This window comes from Perognathus longimembris, chromosome 10 (assembly GCF_023159225.1).
Source record: "Perognathus longimembris pacificus isolate PPM17 chromosome 10, ASM2315922v1, whole genome shotgun sequence".
Taxonomy (NCBI): domain Eukaryota; kingdom Metazoa; phylum Chordata; class Mammalia; order Rodentia; family Heteromyidae; genus Perognathus; species Perognathus longimembris.
This window is the reverse complement of record NC_063170.1, coordinates 67,462,130-67,478,663: the sequence shown is the minus strand read 5'-3', so window position 1 is coordinate 67,478,663 and position 16,534 is coordinate 67,462,130. Positions and strand designations below refer to the sequence as shown.

Below are 16,534 nucleotides of genomic sequence, written 5' to 3'. Positions count from 1 at the left end.
AGGGCTTCATGCATACTAGGCAAGCACCCTACCGCTAAGCCACATTCCCACCCACCCCACGCTTTTTAAAAAATAGATTCAGCCTCTCCATGTATTTATTGAGGAGTTTAATCCATCTGAATTTAAAGTTATTACAGCAAAAGACAATGTTGGCATTTTGTTCATTGTTTCTGTCTCTGCTTTTTTTTGTCCTTTTCCTCTTTTGTGTATTTGTATTCCATTGATTTTTTTCAGTGACATGATTTGATTTATTTCTCATTTGCTTTTGTGTATTCACCACATATATTTTCTTTGTGGTTACTACAGTGCTTTTATAGGACATCTGATATTTCAAAACCAATCTGTTTTACACTGATAACATTTTAATCTTAAACAGAAACACTGTCGTCCACTTCTGCCTCCCATACTTTGTTATTGATGTCACAGATTACATCTGTTTTTACTGTGGATCCATTAGCACATTTGTATATAATATATATATATATATATATATATACTATAACTACAATAGATAGTGTATATAATACAGTACTGTTAGAGTGTTTAAAATAAATTCATACTTTTTTTTGTAATGCTGGGGATGAAATTCAGGACTAATGCCAAGCAAGCAATGTACCTCAGAATTAGATCCCTAGTCTATATTTTTGTCTTTGAAATTCTATACAGAATTTTAAGTGATTTATGTGTCAATTTTTTTTTTATGGTTGGTAGTATTTTACTGACACACAGTACCGCAGAGTTTTAGAAGGAGCCAAATCCCTTGGACTCTGTCCCTCCCTCCCCCATCACGTAGAATTGATGGCCAGAGTCCTAGCTAGCTATTCCTTTAACATTTCAGGACTCAAAATTTTAAGTTGTACTTCTGTTTTGCTCTGTTGACTTTTGGAAAAGAATAGTGAATGTCTGTTGTAGTTCTTCGGTTCTCATGGTGTGAGTGATAGGTAATGAGTCCATGCCCGTGGTTTTGAAGAGTCCTTTTGTGGGGAGAGGTCTTGGCTTACTCCTGTCCATAGCAGCAGTACATGACAAGTGGTCTGGCCCATGGGTTGCTGTGCTCAAGTGTCAGGTTTTTGCACTAGTCGAATTGTTCTAACTGGATAATGGCAGATGCTCAAAATCCTTGCTTCTAGATCACTGACTCATAAAACCTGTTAAATCACCACTATTGCAGAGATTAGCCAACAGCCATCTTTTTCTCTTTTATATAGTTTGATTCACAAGGTTAATCAAGGCTTGTGTAGAAGTAAATGGTAATTCTCGGTGTCTGCCTGCCTGTCTACCTCTTGGGTTTCGGAGCAGCCATTTCCCTGTGATGTTGCTTTTCTCCTGGATCTGAGAAGATCCCTATGTCTGTTTTTTCCATTTGTGCAGATTTTCCTTGTTAGGGTGGGCTGGCAGTCCCAAGTTCTTTCTGGTGCCTGGAGTGTTTCCTTCTCATCAGAGCTTTACCCTTGTTATAACCTGTCCTTCCATTTCCTCCTGGGTCTTACTGGGCCTGTGGGACTTGCTTATTTGGATTCCTGCACCAATGCAATCATCCTGTTTCCCTTGCCTCAACAGAAGGGCCAATTAGAGGCTCCTCCAGTCAGCTGAATTTGGTCTACCGATAACTGAGGTGCCGCTCCTTTAGCCTCATCTGCTTTTTCTAACTGGGAGTACGTTTTACACTGTCTTGAGTGTAGTGAATTGAGTTTATGCTTATGCCTGCTTAAATTGTTAGGACTCATTACCCCGACTGGCAGTGTAATTGTTTCACTCCTGTTAGCTGTGTGACATGAAGACAGGCCGCTCTTTTCTTAGTGGTTGCCCCAGTGCTCTTGTAAGAAACCACACGATGCTGGTTTACCCAGAGGCAGGCTGGGCAAGTCCCTAATTTGATAACCTAGGTAATTTCTAAGTTTATTTTTGGGCAGACACTAGAGATATCTAATATTTCTTTCTTTTTATTTATTCTTTTTTATTGTCATACATTGGTTATACAGACTGCGTTTCATTGTTACACTCTGACACGTTTCACTCCCCGCATCACCCCCTTTGCTTCTCTCCCCTTTTCACTCTTCAGAAAATTTCAGCAGAATTCCTTGTTCAGGTTTCTTAGTTGCAAACAGTCTGACCATAATACCTAGTATATTTATCCACCTAGTATATTTAACACACCGAGGTGTGTTTCCTGTGGTTTATAGGTGGATAGTATTGCCTACACAACTAGGCTGTCTAGGGACTCATTATGTTTGGTACATTTTCCTTTCCTAGAAAGGCTGTTTAATTACATGTGTAAATGTGCATAGAGCAAAGGCACTAGACAGCTAAGATTATACGTGACATACCCTAGATGATGGAAATTGCCAAAAACTTAAGTCAGATTTTGTTAAAAGTCAGCTTTCTGTATTTATAGCTTAATATTTTGCATTTTATGTTTTGGGTTTTTATTTTTTGCAGATTGTTCTCTCTGCATAAGAAAATTTCTGTCCTACAAAACTCAGTGTCCAACTTGTTGTGTGGTGAGTTTTTTCTTTTTCTTTTTAATTTAGAGATTGGGTTTCTATTTCTACTTCACATACAGACAAAAACCTATGAGCAAATGTGTAGTTATTGGATTAAACCATATGCAGAACATTTTCAAGAAGGATCTCTAAAATACATGTCAGGAGAACTGAGCTTTGTTCAATTTCTCACTAGGATTTCTAAGAACCTAAATTATTTTATGAAGCAAAAATTAGTTTTATGATGAGAATGCTAATTCCTATGGTCTGTATGGCTCCTTTGTCTGTATGGCTCCCTTCCCCCCCCCCTTTTTTTTTCCTGTCTTTTCTAAGGCTTGAACTCAGGGCCTGGGTGCTGTCCCTGAGCTTTTGTGGTAGTGAGTTGGAGATAAGAGTCCAGTGGACTTTCCTGCCTGGGCTGCCTTCGAACTGACATCCTCAGATCTCAGTCTCCTGACTACCTAAGATTGCAGACATGAGCCACTGGTGCCTAGCTGTCTTTTTTTTTTTTAATTATAGTTTCTTTTTTAACTGGTATTAAATTATTCATTTATAAAGGACTAGAATTTGCATTTGTGCAGAACACAAAGATCCATGTTATTGGATTTAACCCAGCCTGGCTAGCTCCTACCTCTTACTAAACCAGACTCACAACAGCAAATGCTAGCAAACCGTGGCTTTAGTCTCTGACACTTTTCACGTTGAAGAACAAGTGGAACTACAGATTGAAGGGGAAGCATATGAGACTAGAGAAAGAAGGAACGGTGAGGCCCAGTGGAAAGGACACAGGGACTATTGCAGATGTGGCTAGTGTGTCTCCCTGGTGGGCGCATGATGTCATGATGTCACTGGGCGGGCCTGAACGGTTTCCCTGTGTGACACATGGCCACTGTGTCCCCTAAGTCCAAGATCTTCCCCAGAGTGTCCCTGTGCTTCAGCGTGAAGTCTCTTCGCTAAGGCAGACTCTGTAGTGTGCTCACTACACAGGTATGGGACATACCCATTTCTTGTATTCTGGAAAGCGGTCTTATTTTAAGTCTGTTTGAAACTTATTGTTCCAAACTTAGTGTTGTTACTGAGAGGAGCACTGCTCCTGTTTTTCAGAAGTAATATTAGGGAAGGCTGAGTGCTGGCGTTTTGGAGGAAGATTCTTGCTCATATTAGGTTTTGTCTTAGTACAGAGTAAATAATATATGACTTCAACAGATGCCTTCCAGAGCATTTATCAGACTTCCAGTTAGCAGGTACTGATTCACTGTTGGTATCACATAAATTAACTTTTTCCAAGGCTTTTCCCACAAGACTGGTTGGGGAGGGGTTGGGGGAGAGCCTCAGGAGGATGGTTAGACATTTTTGGAAATGAGATTACACAAATTAATTATTGCTTTTGACCTTTTTCCATCTTTTGTTTTTCTTTCCTAGGCGGTCACGGAGCCAGACCTGAAAAATAACCGCATTTTAGACGAACTGGTAAAAAGCATGAGTCTTGCCCGGTATGACTTAACTTTGTGACTAACCTCTAACCTCTTCATCTGTGTGTGCCCCTGTCCGTGCACTTTGGCTCTGGGAATGTGTGGTCGAGTATTCTGGAGTAAAAGAAGGAAGTGACATATTATTCACACGTGGGAGTTCCAACATGTAGTGAGAGGAGTTTCTTCCTTTTCTGGGATTGTCCTCTTAGGAAGAATAGTTCAGAGTTAAAAATGGAGATGTGCTGGTTTCCTTGTCGTTTTTCTACCTGAGCCCTAGAACCAGCCTCTTCCCCAGGGAGCCCCCTTCCCTTAGTAGAAATGGTCTTAAGAGTTGGCCTGGTGCTGAGTGAGCTTGTTGCCCCCAGGGGTGTTCCTACTGGGGGTGCTTGCAGTTGTCAGAGCTACAGGAGGCATGTATCTACTTGGTTGTGGTGGTTATATGTTAATCTTTAATTATGAATGTGATTTACTCAGCATGTATAAAGGATATTTTCTATGAAATTACTTGTATTTTATAAAGCTCCGATACTTGTTAACTGTCAAATGCATGAATGTATAAAAGTGAGTTTGGTCATGCAGAGGCATATAAAAGGGTATGTTTTACCAAATGAGACCTTGAGTTTATACTCGTTTTAGTCATATAGTCAGATTTTTCGGCTTATTGGAACATTCTATTTTTTTTTTCCTGCCAGTCCTGGGGCTTGAACTCAGGACCTGAGCACTGTCCCTGGCTTCTTTTTGCTCAGGGCTAGCACTCTACCACTTGAGCTACCATGCCACTTCCGGCTTTTTTTGTGTATGTGGTGCTGAGGAATCAAACCCAGGGCTTCATGCATGTGAGGCAAGCACTCGACCACTAAGCCACATTCTCAGCCCCTGGAACATTCTTGGAGGTAACTTATGCTACTTCTAAAAATGTGGACAAATTTCTTCTGTATATTTATTATATATACTCCTAGGTTTACATCCTGAATGTGATCAAGATTAGTACTCTGAACTCAGCTAACATGACATTCCACACACTGGCTGGCTGGCCAGTTTGCTGAAGCTAGGGCAATGCAAAACATGCTTTCCCAGATTCAGAAATTGACACTCTGATTCCCCTAATTAAAATGCCTATTTTTCTCATTGTAAATGCTTCAGCAGTTTGTGAAGTCTATGAGAGGAGGGCCATGATTCTAGGAAGGCGTTTAGGGGCTGTTTAATTTTCTTGAAAGAGTCCATTTGTTGAGACTTCTTTTTCCTTAGCTGGTTGGTTCTGAAGCATAGCAAACTCCCTGCTGGGAGAAGGAAGCCTTGCAGATAGCAGCTGCTAGTGCCAGTGTGTTTAGAGTCATAGGCCCTGGGGATTTTATTGTGCTTTTTTCTCTCTCTCTCTCTGCCTTCTTGGAATTTGTATTCCGCCAGGATCATCCCTGTAGTAGACATCTCTTAGAAGTTTGTTGTGGGTAGATATGTGGAAGTACTTTCATCTGCAAAATCAGTAGGGATGAAATTCAAGCGAATTAGTGTTACTGCTTATTGGAACTCGGCTTTGGGATTGATGAGATGAGTAAGTGTAAGCTTATTAAAATGAAAGATATTTGTATCCTTTATTGACTTTGTTTCTTGTTTTTCCCATTTGGCATTGCTTTTCACTTACTTACTTTTGCAGTGCTGGGGTTTTGCACTCAGTACCTCACGCTTGTAGGCATGTGCTCTATCACTTGAGCCATACCCCACTGCCTTAGCTGTATTTTTGGATAGGGTTTCCTTCTGTTTATTTGGGGCCAGCTGGAACCATGAGCCTCTTATCTATGTCTGTTGTATAGCTGGGATTTTAGGTGTGAAACTCAATGTCTGGCTTGTTGGTTGAGATAGGATCGTGTTCTGCTTATTGTGTGGACTGGCTTTGCATACCAAATCTCCGGATTTCATCCTAGTAGATGGGATCATAGGCATGTGCCACCATGCCCGGCTCTTATTGCCATTTTATTTGCTATTCTGGTTTTTAAAAATTCAGTTTTCTAAATTGAGTATAAGAAGGTACTGGAGGGGGCTGGGAATGTGTCTTAGTGGTAGAGGGCTTGCCTAGCATACATGAAACCCTGGGTTTGATTCCTCAGTATCACATAAAAACAGAAAAAGCCAGAAGTGGTGCTGTGGTTCAAGTGGTAGAGCACTAGCCTTGAGCAAAAAGAAGCTTAGGAAGTTATAATATGAAGGACATATTTACAATAATAGGATTTTGGGGGTTGGAGGCATAGCTCAGTTGGTGGAGTGCTAGCCAATGAGCAAAAGTGTCAAGTATTGAGTTAGAGTCCTGGTTCAGACCAAAAACAAAACAAAACATTTTTTGTGAGTTTTTATATAACTGAAGCAGAATAAAATAATTTCTGCTTTGTCTCTTTTTATACTATTTCCTATTGAGTGAAGCAAGTAGCCCCTAGGTGGCATGAGTACTAAAGAGTTGTGCTGTATTGTCTTCAGGCCAACAGATTACCATGGTAAACATTTGATCTCTTTCTATGCCTGTCTCAATTTTAGGTGATAAATATAGGTCATTTTTCCTGTTTCCTTATCAATAGATATTTGGGTTGCTTCCCGTTGTGAATGTTCTTATATTATGGATCTAGAAGTGTGATTCCACTTATCTGTTTGTTTTGTATCTTCAAAGCTGGTTTTTAAATGATTGAATTTAGTTACATTTCCACTAGCAAAATGAGAGCTCCATCAGTCCCATAACCTTAACAGCATTTAATATTCTCAGTCTTTTTAACTTACCTGGGAGTTTGCTGTTCATTCCCTAAGAGAGAGAGTGTGTGAGTGTGTGTGTGTGTGTATGTGTATGTGTATGTGTGTATACTGGGCTTGAACTCAGGGCCTGGGTGCTGTCCATTAGCTTTTTTGTTCAAGGCTAACACTTGAGCCATAGCTCTACTTCTGGCCTTCTGCTGGTTAATTGGAGATAAGAGTCTCATGGACTTTCCTGCCCAGCCTGCCTTTAAGCCCTGAGCTTCAGATCTCAGTCTCCTGAGTAGCTAGGATTATAGGCCTGAGCCACTGGTGCTTAGCTTCATTTCCTAACCTTTTAAGTTGGAAAGTTAGAATGTTGATTTTCAACTTTCTTATTAATTTATTAAAAATTTCCCTATCAGTACTATTTTAGAAAAACATCATGCTATTACTAAATATAGATGATTTTTTTATTTCCCCTGGATTTGATTATGTTGTTTAGAATTATGGTGTTTAATTTCTTAGCATTTGGAGAGTTCCTAATTATCTTTTTCTCAGTGAATTTTATGTGACTTACACACCGGAAGTAGCTAAGGCTTTGCCGGGCTAGATTCACCTTCCCTGGTATGGGGATGCTAAGCTTACTCCCTTATCAGTGCTCCCCTTTTCACCCTCTCCCCTGGGCGCCCGACTCGGGGGCGGCCAAGGTAGAGCAAAGGGACACGGGCAAGCCTAAAGTGCACGTGGCCTAACGAGATCCCCTTTTCCTCCCTCCTAACCCACCAAGGAAGCCAGGCACAGACGGATCTCGGAGACGCTTCAGAGCGATCCGGTTTATTCGGGAGGGGCTCACAGTAATATAGTAGTGATGAGGAGGATTGAGCAGGAGCTGGCGATAGGCTGGCGAGCTTGTCCATTCAAGAGCAGCTCCCAAGGACCTCCCTCATGGGCTAACGTCACTTTCCATAGTACCGCCTTCTGGGCAAAGCCCACGAAAAGGGAGCACACATGCTCGCTGGCTCAAGGTGGGGGGGATGGTCTCAAAGCTACCCCTTCTGGTTCTGGACCCAGAAGGAGATAGGTGTGGCTCACTTCCACACTGCCCCAGGGCTGGGGGAAGGGCAGCGTTTCGGAGTGCTCTTATCGCCCTTCCCCCCCTTAAGGCCAAGATGAATCCCCAACAAGGCTTGATTTTGTTGTGTGTTTTTTTTCCCCTCCCATTAGTTTTAGAAGGTTCTTGGCCATTTATTTTTCTAACACTGCACATCTCCTGCACTGTTGGCAAATGATGGTAAATGGATGAGGATTTCTGAACAGCCTACTGGGGTTTCTTTGTGGCCAACACACGTCAAGTGCTCTGTACTCCCAGTCCTCACCACCTTTGCCCTGCTCTGGTTTTTTTCTCATCAGTGAGATCAACCCAAATCCCAGAACAAGCATTCACGGTGAGATCTTGGAGGAGTGTTAGATAATTTCCTATGTCTTTTTCTCTTAGGGAGTTAAAGTTTTGTGTTGATTATAATCCAGTGCCTATAAGCAGTTATTTTATATGTTTTGTTCAGGTTTTGAAGTTATTTACAATTGATATTTGTCTATTCATCCATCCTTTTTTTTTAAAATTGCAGTGCTGGGGATTGAGCATGAGGCCTCGTGTACGCTAGGCAAACCTTAATTAACCTCAGCTTTTTTTTTTTTTTCCTTTTAATAGAGTCATGCTAACTTTTTCAGGACTGGCTTAGAACTCTTGAATTTCTTGTCTTTCTTCAGCATAACTAGGACTATAAGCACATGCTACCACTCCAGCCTCTGTTTTCCTTTATACACATAGTAATTATCTTTTCAGTTAGGTTTAGTGCTTTGTGTTTGCTCTGACAAGAAATATGTTGGTATGTTTGTGATTTAGGATTAAGTTTATATTTCAGAGAAACAAGTCTTAATTGCGAAAACAGGTCATGGTTATCCAATTCGTCATGTATAATTTGGTATCTTAATTATCTGTTGTTTTTTTTGTTTTTTTTTTTTCCTGTGTGTGTGTTTCAAGAAATCGTCTGTTGCAGTTTTCGTTGGAGTCACCACCTCTATCTCCTGCCTCTTCCTCTTGGAAGAAACTTCCTATCAAAGTATCTACTCCTGGGGTCTTCCGACATCCTACAAACCAAGGAAGCAGACTAATGGACAGTTTCTTGACCAGGGAAATTGGAGATTCCCCATCAGAGTTGTCGATGAAAGAAAATGACAGACAGTTTAGCCTTCAAAAAGAGACAGGCTTTTCTCCTGAGACTGACATGGCAGGTTTTGTAGAGAAGATGGCACCTGGCTCCTCAGACGTTCATGGTCCAGTGATGCCCTCTACATCTGCTCTGAAGCGAGATACTAAAGGTAGGAAAGTACTTTCCTATGTGCATTTTCACACTTACGGAAAACCTTATGATATAAGAATAAACTGTCAGCAGTTTTTGAGAAGTTGGACAGTATTGGGGTTTGAACTCAAGGCCTTGAGGTTGCTACTGCTACAACCACACCTGCAGCCCAGACATTGTCTTTTGAGGGGGTAGAAACAGACCAACGTCACCTTGCAAACTCAAAGATTGATGTAGTCGGGCACTAGAGGATTGTTTGATCTCTTTCCCTCATGGAGAGAAATTGGAGATGACTCTCAAGCCTGAGAAGTTTCGTTAGCTCATGGTTCAGGTGTGGTGTGACTTTCTGGTTTTCACTTTTAAGTGCCCCGTCTTCCTTCATTGAACATGTCCGCTCCAGTGTAATGCGAAACAGCTCTTGTTATTTTATGAAACCCCTGCTTGAACTCCACATGCTCTTCTGCCTGGTATTTTAAAGGTTTTGACATTAACCTCTAGGCCAGCTGTCCGACTTGTTTCTTACCTCCACCTCTACCTACATAAGCTCATCATACCAGGTCTGGCTCGCTGCCTATTTTAGTAAGTGAGCGTTGACTGGAACACAGCCACACCCACTGCATCGTGCTTAGGTTTCTGTCCAGCTGCAGTGGCACAGATCCCAAGTGGTGACAGAGGCCCTGATTGTGGTGTAAGCAGGGACCTGGGAAGCCTAAATTCTTGGCTTCTTTGTCCTTTATCAAGATTGTTTTTGTCTTTAGTAAATCCATCCAGCCCACAGTGCAAGGCTGCTACTGTTTATTAGCTTAGATGGGTTGCTTCTCTTACTGGTATTTCAGTGTTTGTATTTGCTGACCATGTAAATTTCACTAATATTTCCTACCATGTTTCATCCTTTTTTACCAATTGGCAGTTCTTGTAGTGTGATTAGTTTGATAAATAACTTTTTTCCCCTGGTAGAACCTCTCCCCCCTCCCCCATGAAGTGTCACATGAACCATACATATAAAACAGAACTGTGGAAGTGTTAGGTTGAAAGTAGGGATAGAGGGCCTGAAGATTGTACTGCTCTACTACCGCCCTCTCCTTCCTACCTTGACAGCTGCTTTTTTCCATCCTTGATGGTCTCTGGGCCCTGAGATACCTCCCCAGTCCCCTGGAGCTCTGTGAAGTAGCAATTTCAGTAAGGTACACCTGACCTGGTCTGGCAATGGGGTAGCCTGTACAGCTAGATAAACACCTTTATTTGCTTGGGCCAACCACTGTTCAATTTTGTCATTACCGTTTTGTTCCAAACTTAAGATTACTTGCATGCTAAAGAGGTATTGCTCCTAAATTTGGGGAAAATTTAAGGTTAGTTTTATGATTTGGTCATACCCTGGTAGGAAAGATGTAACTAACGCAGTCACTAAGTCTTAGATTCTGATTGTATGACTCCTCCCAGTTCAGTTCTTCCTCAAGTGCCTGTGTGTATGTGTGCTCTGACTACTCTCATGGGTCCTAATGACTGCGAAGCTGGGATCTGGATGGAGTTTACTTGTTCAAAGATGCCAGTTTATGTTAATCATTATTGTTCTTTCTATAGATAATAAAGCCTGTTTCTCTTTTTTTAAAAACTATAGTGGACTGTCCTGTTTGTGGGGTTAGCATTTCAGAAAATCACATTAACAAGCACTTGGACACCTGTTTGTCGCGTGAAGAGAAGAAGGAAAGCCTCAGAAGGTAAGAGAGAGAGAGCATGGCAACTGAGTACTTGCGTGAGGAGCCTCTTGTGCTTTAGAAACATGAGAAAAGGTCAGGCTCCCTCTTCATCCAGGTCCCAGTTGTCACATGTCCTCTCTCAGATGCTTCTTCCTTCAGTTTTGCTGTTCTCCTCTGCCTCCCTCTCTCCTAACTTTTCTTTCCCTCAGATTTGTGCTCTGCCACATCTAATAACAAGTATTCAGTAGTTGTACCTTTGGCACATTTCACTTAATATGAAGTTAGTCATGTAGAGTTCGGTTGTTTTTTACAGTCTTGGTTTGTAGCATTTTAGAACTACTGTAAAATGCCTTGGCCAAAGGAAGACAGGCCAGATTATAAATATAGAATCTACAAAATCTTTCTTTGGTTCTTAGGATACTCAGAGTCACTTAAAAATACTGAATAATATATTGGAAAGCTTAATATTTACTTGTAACATTTTTAAAAAATTAAGTTTTTATCATCTCTAAAGGGTATACAAGGACATTACCGTTCACCAAATCAGTTTATGAGCACAGTGCATCTTGATCGGTGTCATCCCTTTCATCATTCTCCCTCCTCCCTATAACTTGTTTTTTATTTCAGTCAAGGCTGGCATTCTTACTTCAGTCACATCTGCACTTCTGTAAGTGTCTTTTGATGATTAAAGATTAAAAAATGTCACTTCATGTTTATGAGTAAATTTGGAGTGGATACGGATTTCAGGTGACAGACTAATACTATTTTAAGTTACACAGGCTGGAATATAAAGTACACTGATGCTTTGTTAATTTGCAGTAGTGGTCATACTTGACTTCAAACTTAAGGCAGTCTTGTGTGCACAGCATTGATGAGAACAAAATTTAGATGTGTAGGTTGCTTGGAGAATTTGGATAGTCCCAAGGATTATTTCTTGTGAGACATGACAGGATGACCTACTTGCTTTTTCCTTTATAAGGGTTTCTCCCCAAAGGATGTGGTGGAAGTCAGAAGCTGAGGGTTTGCTTTGGGGAGTAAGGTATTAGCACTGATAACCTTGCTTGGACTTCTTTCCTTTTGTGTCTTTCATATTTCTTTCATATTTCCAGTGTACTTAGCTAGAGCCATAGTTGTCTGTGCGTGATTCAGTTCAGGTTCAGCAGTGATTCCAAATACAGTTCTAAGTAATTGGCTCCTGCCAGTTGGTTGCAGTATGCCCAAGAGTTTGTGCATACTCTGTCGCCCTTACTGTACTGAAGGTGTCAAGAAGTCCTCACGAAAGACCATTGCTGAATCGTCTTTAATCCAATAATTCCTAAGTTTATTTGATTCTACATCTTTTTGTTCTCATAACTCACTTCTTCCTAGCTTGGTTAAACACACTTGGGAGAACACTGACCCACCCATCTATTTAATATACTTGGCCTGGGGCTTGGTCATATAGAGTCTGCCTATTTTTCATTCTCCTCCACACTTCCCTTACTGATAGGCCATTCTCTAGATGTGGATGGCAACTCACAACCATTTTGTGTAAAATCATCTCACAGTGTACTCAAAACGATATCCTTGGTTCTGAGCCCACTTTACTGAATCATGCACCAAAAGATCAGTGTTATTTTCATGTGTCTGGGGATGCATTTATCCGGCATCACATTTTCAAATTTCTGATAGAAATTGTTGATCTCTGGTGGTGCATTTCCTTGTTAATGCAGTGAATACCACAGTTTTTATTAGATTTTTCACAGTTACAGATTTAATCACCTATCCTTGATAAAGTAAATGTCTTAGATAGAGACTTAATGAGTTGCTTCTCTCTTTGTGGTTATTGTAAAAGTCTGCAGAATGATACAGGTGTGATTTTATTTGCCACAATTTTGTCCCTCCCTGCTGTGATTTTATTTGCCACAATTTTGTCAATCTTGTAGTGTCCGATTGGCTGTCATTATAAAAAGGAATGACATTCAGAAAAATAAATTCTTGAAGTTTGCAGATCCTTTTACAGTGGAGGAGTTACTTCTGGCCTTTAGACTTTACTAATGAAGCATAAAAGAAATAATTTACCCACACACTACTGGCACTAATAGAGATCTATTTGGTTGTTTTGTCTTTATTCCATGATAGTATTTCTCTTAAGTCTGACCTTTGGATCATTGCATCCTATTTACCCTGGGGGGGCCCTGGTAAAACAGATTTCAGGTCTCTATTTTAGCCTTGAAGCATGATGGGTGGAAGTTGGGGAGAAGAGAATGGAGGATCTGTGTTTAGACAAGCCAAAACTCATTTTTATTGTTTCCATCTGTGTTACCTACTGGTCAACTTTGTGAGTTCTTTTTCCATGGTGAGCATCAACTGGGTAAAGCTAACCATCCTAGCAGGTCTTCTCATACTCTACTAGTGCTTTTCAGAACTGTTGCTAGGATTGAGGGGCTCGTTTTTCCTGTGGATCAGAATTTTGTCCCTCCCTCCCCATGGCTGTTCTTGAACTCCTGTGCTTTGCACTCACCTGACTTTTTCACTCGTAGCTGACAGACCACTAGCTGAGCTATGCCTCCAACCTAATTTTTGGCTGGTTATTTTGGAGATGGAGTCTCTTGGGCTTTTTTGCCTGGACTGGTTTCGACAGATCTTAGCCTCCTGAGCATCTAGGATCGTGATTCTTTCGTCTATAGCCTAACCCCCAGTAGCATTTGTACTTGAATCATCTGAGGAAGTTGGGATTTGAGGATTTTTATGTGGGAACTACGGGCAGATTTTAGGAAAAGCACACTTGAAAGATACTGAGAATGGAGTGGTCCACACCCACGAGTTCTCATAGTGTTTGGCTCACAGCCCTCCCATGTGAGCCTTCAGAGTGTGCATCCTTAGGCCTGACCTTGTTCTGAGACTTCTGGCGCTACCTGCACTACTCTGTTCAAAGGTCCTGCTGACACCACCATGTCACTGTCGTCTTTCCCCACAAACTCCCTTCTCTTTCAGCCAGGTAGGTCCTCAAAGGTAAATTAGTGTTTTAGGTGAGAACCTTTGGCAATTCACAATAATCCTCAAGCCTTTTTTTTTTTTTTCCCTGTTTTCAGTTCTGTTCAAAAAAGGAAGCCGCTGCCCAAAACTGTGTATAACTTACTCTCTGATCGTGACTTAAAGAAAAAGCTAAAGCAGCACGGATTATCTATTCAAGGAAATAAACAGCAGCTTATTAAAAGGCACCAAGAATTTGTACACATGTACAATGCCCAGTGTGATGCTTTGCATCCTAAATCAGGTAAAGTAAGAAAACAGTGAGCATGCTTATCCTCTGGATAATGCACTTCTGGGTAGCTCAGAGATTATAAACCATAACCTCAATTTTTAGATACCATTTCAGTAAGCGAAAAGATGTGTAAATACAGTCCTCCAAAAGCCATCTAGAGAATACTGTTGTAAGCCAGTTTTCCTGTCAGCCTGTCTCCCAGCCCCCAGTTTCCTTCCCAGGCTCAGCACTGTTGCCACCTTTTATGTATCTTCCCAGAGACTGTGTAGCAGTACAGAATTGGATCTAGAGAGCCTGAGCTACCGTCTCAGGTTTTTTTAGCTTTATGCTGGGTGATGATTGGCAAGTCATTGGATGTCTCTACCTCAGTTTTCTTTTTAAAATTTTAAGTTTTTATTACCTTATATTAATTATGCAGAGGAGTACCTCAGTGTTCTGGTTTGTAAGGTTTTCTAGCTACTTCATAATGCTTTTGAGATAAACAAAGTACATGTTAAAGGGTAGCATAGTACTTTAGCAAGTAGCTAGCACCTAGTGAACATCACTGTTACTATTTTTGATTCAAAGGATGTATCCTTGGTTATTTATTGTTTTCCAAAAATGTTTGCATTCTGTATGTACTGTTTCTCATTCTTTTAAAAATTAAAGAAGCACAGAAAAGTACATTGTTTGGTGAATGATCACAAAGTGAAAATGCCCTCACACCCCCAGCATTTCAGGGCCCCACCCTCCCCGCCAGTCATGCCTCCTTGCTTTGGCCTCCATCCTGACTTCTCAAGCCTGCAGTCCTTTTGCCTGCATGGTCTTTAGGTAAAAGGAAGGTGCACCATGTTTTGTGAATCATTGTGCTTTTCTATTTTTTCTTTTCCATTACTTATTTTTACCTGATATCTAAAAACATAAAAGTATGGATATTCAGGAAGTCTCCTATGGTATTTTGATAGGTGTATATATTGTACAGTGTTTAAATTAGGTTACACGTGTCTATCAAAATTTTCTTTTCGTTTTGTTTCTTTAAAATATTTTTAATTTTTATTATGAAGGTGATGTGCGGAGGGGTTACACGAGTCGGGTAAAGAGTACGTTTCTTTTTGCACAGTGTCACTCCTTCCCTTGCTCTCTCCCAGTTTTCCCCTCCCATCCCCACTCACAAGCTGTATGTCATTTTCAACATAGTGTTTAAAATATCACTGTTCTGTGAAAAATGTATTTCTTTCAGGAGAAAACATTAGAAATTTGAATTTTAAAACAAGTAAGAGGGGACTTTTAAAGATAGCGACCAATAGTTACTCATCCTAAAAAGCACAAACACAGCTCTTGTATAAAGTTGGTAGGTTCTAAACTTAAGCCCAACCATTAGGGTCTAGACTGTATATTTAAAAAACAGCTTTCAAAATTGTACACACTATGACCCAAAATGATTATCTCTAGATGACAACATTTTCAGAACTGTTTATTCCTGGTTTGAATATGCGTTTTCCTTTTATTTATTTTTAACAAAGAATACGCACACTTTTTGTGTGTGCGCACACGTGTGTGTGTTTGCGTGTGCCAGTCCTGAGGCTTGACTTTAGGGCTTGGGCACTGTTCGTGAACTATTTTACTCAAGGCTAGCATTCTACCACCTGAACCATAGCTCCACTTCTAGCTTTTGGGCGATTAATTGGAGATCAGTGTCTCACAGACTATTACAGGGGTGGCTTCGAACCACAATCCTCAGATTTCAGCCTCCTGAGTAGCTAGGATTACAGGTGAGAACCACTAATGCCTGGTTTTATAAATGGTTTTATAATGAGAAACACAGTTTTGTTTTGTTTTGTTTGCAGGGGGAGGGGACAATGTTGTTTGATTACCCACAAATGGCTACAGATTGAAGGTACAAAAATAAAGTCAGAGTAGGTGTATCTCATCAAAAAGGACTTCAAGGATTATCTAATATGTATTAACACTTACAGGGTATTATGAAACAGACCAATAGGCTAGAAACCTCAAGAATATATCTTGGATGATAAAAATCTGTTTTTAGGATTGTTTAGTCTCACTATATGCAAAAATAAACACTTGAAAATGTAAAAGCCTGTCTATATTCTCAATTAAACAAAATAACAGGAAAAACAGTTTTAAAAGGAATTTTGAGAAGCCCTGTGACTTCAAAGTTGAATGAAGGAGCAAGTTATTTCATGAAAAAGTTGGTCTGAAAAGCACAAAGCTGGCAGCCCTTCTTCCCTTGTTCTCTAGACCCTAGACTCAAAGTCTTTTGCTGTGGCTTAGCCTAGTTTTCCCATTCATTGTAATGAAAGATTTGCACTGATTAGTGACTATGCTTTTGGTCAGCTTCTGCAGTGACATTTGAACCAGATGCACCGTCTAAGCAACTTTCCAAAGGAAAATGAAAATCACAAATCCAAAGAGCTAGTATTTCTCAGTGTAGAATGAACTTCTTCAGACTTGCTTCATCATGCACACCTTAATGTATCCAGGGAAATGAGAAAGACAAGAATGTTATGAAACATTTTTACTTTATAATCAAATTCTCCCCAGCAAAATGTGCAGTTCATTT

The 16,534-nt window shown here is 40.5% G+C and overlaps 1 protein-coding gene across 1 annotated transcript in view; it reads left to right on the top strand.

The window, feature by feature from the left end:
* Rad18 (RAD18 E3 ubiquitin protein ligase) overlaps nt 1–16,534 on the top strand; it is a 54,762-nt gene that overhangs the window by 5,765 nt on the left and 32,463 nt on the right. The window contains exons 3-7 of the mRNA XM_048356203.1: nt 2,440–2,501; nt 3,906–3,976; nt 8,712–9,049; nt 10,649–10,748; nt 13,802–13,986. Of these exons, the coding sequence (XP_048212160.1) occupies nt 2,440–2,501; nt 3,906–3,976; nt 8,712–9,049; nt 10,649–10,748; nt 13,802–13,986 (756 nt within the window). The remainder of the gene's footprint in view (nt 1–2,439; nt 2,502–3,905; nt 3,977–8,711; nt 9,050–10,648; nt 10,749–13,801; nt 13,987–16,534) is intronic.